At 50.4% G+C, this 5,898-nt stretch overlaps 1 protein-coding gene across 3 annotated transcripts in view; it reads right to left on the bottom strand.

Annotated features, from left to right (window-relative positions):
* Positions 1-463: 463 nt before the first annotated feature.
* DHODH (dihydroorotate dehydrogenase (quinone)) overlaps positions 464-5,898 on the bottom strand; it is an 11,779-nt gene continuing 6,344 nt past the window's right edge. For 2 of the 3 annotated variants that reach the window (XM_023514082.1, XM_012806131.2), the window contains exons 4-9: positions 4,589-4,671; positions 4,105-4,292; positions 3,056-3,169; positions 1,797-1,950; positions 1,469-1,628; positions 464-1,007 (exon numbers count right to left, since the gene is read on the bottom strand). In XM_023514082.1, the coding sequence (XP_023369850.1) occupies positions 953-1,007; positions 1,469-1,628; positions 1,797-1,950; positions 3,056-3,169; positions 4,105-4,292; positions 4,589-4,671 (754 nt within the window). In that variant the 3' untranslated portion in view covers positions 464-952. The remainder of the gene's footprint in view (positions 1,008-1,468; positions 1,629-1,796; positions 1,951-3,055; positions 3,170-4,104; positions 4,293-4,588; positions 4,672-5,898) is intronic. The other variant, XM_023514081.1, reaches the window with a different exon arrangement.

The raw sequence follows: 5,898 nt of genomic DNA, 5'->3' as shown, positions 1-5,898 counted from the left end.
ACAGCTGCAACTTACCCTCAGATGCTTCAGTAATAATACATAGATGTATCTACAAGTTTGCTTTATATATGAAAAATATGAAAAAATATTAACTGGTGAATCAAAATGAAGAGTATGCGAAAGTTCCTGAGTTTTTTTTTTTTTTTTTTGAGAGTCTCACTCAGTTGCCCTTGGTAGAGTGCTGCAGCGTCATAGCTCACAGCAACCTCAGACTCTTCGGCTCGTGTGATCCTCTTGCCTCAGCCCCTGGGTAGCTCGGACTACAGGCACCTGCCACAACACCCGGCTATTTATAGAGATGGGGGTCTCACTCTTGTTCAGGCTGGTCTCAGACTCCTGAGCTCAGGCAATCCACCCACCTCAGCCTCCCAGAGTGCTGGGATTACAGGTATGAGCCACTGCACCCAGGCTTGTATTTTTTTTTTAAAGGCAAGCACAGAACAAAGTTCATTGAGCTTTTTATTTTTTTCATGGTACTATTCTTGCAACTGTTGTCTGTACCTGAAATGTTAAATTTTAAAAACAAAATAAATAAAAATAGAGATCAAATGAAAGGCACTTGAGTTCCTAGGATGCCCCTGAAGGTCAGGTAGTAGAGGCCTGGGAGGACCGGCAGAGAATGGAGAAAGGGCTGAGGTTTAAATCCAAGTTCCAAATGGCTTTATTTTTTCCATGACTTTTTTTTTCTCCAAATATCCAGTGTCTTTGCAATATTGAAGGATCCTAGGATTTGAATCTGGAAAGCATCACAAATGCAGTTTATGATCTGACCCAGGGACTGAAGCAAGCCTGCTGTGAAGGCTAATGACCCCAGGATTGCCTTTTACAGGGAGGCCAGGCCGTGGATTGGGGGACATGGTGCAAGGCAGTCTCTCCTCTCACTATCCAGCCACCAAGGCTCCCCTGCATTTTCAGGAAGGTTCCAAATCAGGCTTCCTGGCAGACGATGTCCTCACCTCTGATGATCTGCTCCAATGGCATCTGTGACTCTGCCAAAACCCTGCTCTCTGGAAAAAGAGCAAACAAAGCAATTTTCAGGCCCTGCTCTCACAGGAGGCCCAGTTCACCCAGGCCCCAGCCCGGGTACCTCTCATGCTCTCTGCACTGTCTCACCCAGAGATACTTCTACCCAGGTCTTCAGAGCAGGAAGGAAACTTCGTTTTAAGTAAATACAGCTCCCTGACATTGAGCAAATGTTACATAATCACAGGGAATGCTGCCAGGATTCCTCATACTCCCGTTCCTCAGAGAAACGGATAACTCTGCCTATAAACACATGGCCATGAAAGTTAATCCCAAATCCCCTTGACACTGTCCTCTATCAAAGTAACAGCATGGTTTTCACCACTTTCAGAGTGAACCTCTCAAATCCTTTCTGAATGAACAGTACATAGATGAATGGCCTCTAAGACTGGAGTCAGAGTCCAAGTCTCCTAACTTCTGTCTCAGCTGCACGTGGCCTGCTCACTTGAGAAGGGCCTCCAGTTCCCGCTTGACTCTGCAGACCAAGGGCGGCCCCCTGTAGGTGAGGGCCGTGTACAGCTGCACCAGGGAGGCCCCTGCCCGGATCTTCTCCAGCGCGTCCTGCCCGCTGCTGACACCACCAACCCCAATTATGGGAATTCTGCCTGCAGAGAAGCACGTGGTGACACCGTGAGGAAGAATGTGGGGACAAGGACCCCTGAAGCTGTCAGGTTGGCTTTAGCCTGACAGCCTCCAAACACAGTAGATTAGGGAACAGTGATTCCCATCAGGAACCCTAGCCACACACAGATCTGAGACACGAGAAGCCTTGCCTTGGGTGAGCGCATACATCTCCCGAATGGTTTGAGTTGATAAATCCCGGAGGGGCTTCCCACTTAGCCCTCCTGTTTCAGAGCGCAGGGCACCCTGGAGGCCGGCAGGGCGGCTCACTGTGGTGTTCGTGACGATCAATCCATCCACGCCCAACTGCAATATGACACAGAAAAGCCCCTGAAACTTGGCACTGCAGGACTCAGCTTCTCTGGAGGTCTGAGCCAGAGGCCAGGCTGGGCACCCCCACCTACAGCCCCTGGAACAAGGGCTGCAGCAGACCTCACTAGCCTTCTTTCCTTGAACAAATATCTGAAGGAGCCACAATGTGATAATAATAGCCATCATACTGAGTACCCAAAACATTCCACCAGGACAGTTAATCCTTACAACAATCCTCTTTATGGTGTCTTGCTAGGGGCAGTGGCTCACACCTGTAGTCCCAGCTACTTTGGAGGCTGAAGCAGGGGGATTACTTGAGCCCAGGAATTTGGGGTTGCTGTGAGCTATGACAACACTACTGCACTCCTGCCCAGGCAACAGAGCAAGACACTGTCTCAATTGATCAATAATAGTGTCTTGTCTGAGACACCTGGAAAAACCAAGATTTTACCTACGACTGCTGGGCTCAGTCTGTGTTTCTACTACTCCCCTAAGCCAGAAAGACCTGGTGTTCATAAAGGCTGCAAAGAGACAGAACACTCTGGCCCAGCTGAGACCAGCCAAGGATACAAGCACAAAGGTTAATGCCCTTGCTAGATGAAGATGAGGAAAGAGAAGAAAGAGGCATAAGAAAATGACTCATTCAAATATCCGTTTTGGTTTTTTTTTTTTGAGACAGAGCCTCAAGGTAGAGTGCCATGGCATCACAGCTCACAGCAACCTCCAACTCCTGGGCTCAAGCGATTCTCCTGCCTCTGCCTCCCAAGTAGCTAGGACTACAGGCACCTGCCACAATGCCCAGCTATTTTTTGGTTGCAGCCATTGTTGTTGTTTGGCGGGCCCAGGCTGGATTCGAACCCGCCACCTTAGGTGGATGTGGCTGGCGCCTTAGCCACTTGTGCCACAGGCACTGAGCCTCCACTCTTTACTATGGGATGAATTCCACTATGACAAGCACCAAACCAGCTTTCAATGTCATAGAGAGGAAGTCACAAAGGCTACTGTTCTGGGCTATCCCAGCTGGCCAAATGGCCTTAACAGACAATGAGAGGTACCCTCCCCCCACCCCCCCACCCCAGACCCAGGCTCCCACTCAGACCTCTCTCACCACACTGGCAATGTCCTCCTTATCCTGGGCAGTGAGGTCAGGGGCGATCTTCACTAGCACTGCGGGCCTATGCGCTGCCTGCAGGGCATCCCTCTCCTGCAGCACCTGGGTGACACATGGTCAGAGATAGGGACCCCTAGACCGCAGCCCAACATTGCAGCTGGGACCTAAAGCCACAGATCAGTGGGTTTTCACTCATTATCAAACTAAAGCAGTGGTTCTCAACCTTCCTAATGCCATGACCCTTTAATACAATTCCTCATGTTGTGGAACCATAAATAATTTTATGGTTGGGGTCACCACAACACGAAGAACTGTATTAAAGGGTCGCAGCATTAGGAAGGTTGAGAACCACTGAACTAAAGCATGAGCAATTTTTCCTTTTTAGGAAACCCAGCCCTCACGTGAGGGACTCCATCAAGATGGCTTTGATTCAATTCTTTTAAACCAAGGAAAACCCACTGGCATGGACTACTAGGTATCTTAAGGTTTTATAGATTTTTGTTCCTAAAAGATAACCATAAAATACTGCACTGAGTACAAGGTGATGAAAAGTCATTCAATTCATTCACTGTGCTGGGTGCCAGAGATAGAGTGATAATGAGACACAGTCCCTGCTCTCATGGGCCTGATGGTCTAACAGCAGGGACAGATAACTCAACAGTTACTATTGCATATAATCAGTGTTGTGACAGATGGTCAGAGGGTTCTTCAGGAGGGTGTGGAGAGTGTCCTGTCTATCGGGGACCTCAAACTTTTTAAAGAGGGGGCCAGTTCACTGTCCCTCAGACCATTGGAGGGTCCCGCTCCACACCTGACAGAATGCGGGCCCCGGGACGAGTTAGCTGCTAAGCACGACACGCAGCGGCGGCAAAAACACCCGGCGGGCTGGATAAATGTCCGGGGGAGGGAGGCGCATGTGGCTCGGGCAGTAGTTTGAGGACGGCTGGAGGTGTGAAGGACAAATTCTGGAAGGTCAGGCCCAAGCATAACATCCCTGGAGAATGGGAGTGGGTAGGATGAAAGGTGTAATTGCCCACCTTGGTCAGCAGGTGGCGCAGCTCGGCCTTTCCCTGAAGGCTCCGCAGCCCAGCCGTGTTGGGGCTGGACACGTTCACTACCAGGTAGTCTGCCAAGGGGCCGAGCACTCGGACACCCTCTGCGTAGTCTGAAGCAGCATCCACTGACGTCTTATTCTTCCCCAGGTTTATTCCCAGTGGCAGTCCATCTATAAATATCGCTGGTCAAGATTTTGGGCCCACACACCAATTCCTGTGCAACATTTTGAGGCCGTCCTTGCCTACAGTCTCCCCGTCCACACCTGAGCTCCTGCACCTGCCGGCAGAGGCGGTGAACCCCCGCTGTGCTGCCTGCCTCCCGGAGACCAGGAAAATCGCTCTAGGAGAGGGGCCCGAGTTCCTTAGGGGTTTTCTCTAACTGCTCAATCATGTTTATTTCACTAGCAATATTGCCACCGTTTCTCCCACGAAATGAAAAGCGCTCTGAAACGTAACACCACCTTACCTTCCGTGAGCCTGGCCTGCTTCTGCCGTCTGGCTTGTAACCTGTGTTCCACCGCGGAGTGCCCATGACTGTTAAACCCGTACCTGCAGTGCACAGGAGATGGGAGGGGCAAGGTTAGAAGGCAAAGACTGCGGAGAGAGAACTCCACCGCCATTTCCACTGTACTTTTAAAAACAGAAAAGAATAGCTGGGCGTTGTGGCGGGCGCCTGTAGACCCAGCTACTCGGGAGGCTGAAGCAAGAGAATCACTTGAGCCCAACAGCTGGAGGTTGCTGTGAGCTGTGATGCCACAGCACTCTACCAAGGGCAACAGAGTGAGACTCTGTCTCTAAATAAAGAAATAAAAACAGAAAAGAAAACAATCAGAGTTAGTTCTTAAGCTTCCTGGGACTCCGAACTTGCCAGAACACCACCTAATAGAAGGAGAAAGATTAAAATTCTAAACAGGCCAGTCAGCCAACTACCCTTGGCAACAGCACAGACTGGACTGGGACAAACAGAAAAAGAAACAAGGAGCTGCGACATGCCCTTTACTCAACTTGGTGGCCAGTGAGCAGGCACGGAGACATCGCCTTCACGCAGCTTGTGGGGCAGGTGAACTAGCATAGGAAACTGCTTCTCTCTCCACCGGCAGAACAACACTGGCTCCCAATTAACACTAATCACAGTTACTTAAGAACATGTGGCACCTGCCAGCTTAATCACACTTGTTCAAAACCATCCAGCACCTCCAGGCCTTCATTTAACTCATTTAACCCACAAGTCACTGCCCCAGACCTGCTAGATGCTGCATCCACTCCTCACCCAGCCCCTGGTCCCACCCAGCTGAGCCCTCTGATAACTGAAGTTTCCCACCTCCCACCTGGACTCCACCAGCCTCCATTTAGAGCCCCTGCTCCTGCTCCCTGGCTGCGCTTTCTGCCTATGGAATCGCCCGCTTCTGGCCCAGACAAATGCTCCTTCTGAAGGCTGCACAGAGCCCAAAGCTGCAGAGGACCTCCACCCCCGGCCCCTGGCATTCATTGAAGGCTTCCTACCTATCTTCTTCCTGGCTCAGAATATGTAAGTACGTATGTATGTATGTGCTGAAGTTCCCATACTGGGTTATGTTGAGGGAAAGAAACAGGTCTTAACTCTATTACTAGACAGCCTGTCACAGGCACGGGCCTCATGTCTCTTCTCTTTTTCTTCTTCTTTTTTTTTTTGAGACAGAGCCTTAAGCTGTCACCATGGGTAGCGTGCCGTGGCATCACAGCTCACAGCAACCTCCAACTCCTGGGCTCAAGCAAGTCTCCTGCCTCCACCTCCCA

This window comes from Otolemur garnettii, unplaced genomic scaffold (genome assembly GCF_000181295.1).
Source record: "Otolemur garnettii isolate 467f Iridium unplaced genomic scaffold, OtoGar3 scaffold00047, whole genome shotgun sequence".
Taxonomy (NCBI): Eukaryota; Metazoa; Chordata; class Mammalia; order Primates; family Galagidae; genus Otolemur; species Otolemur garnettii.
The sequence above is the reverse complement of the archived record's forward strand: the minus strand, read 5'-3'. Positions and strand labels throughout refer to the sequence as shown.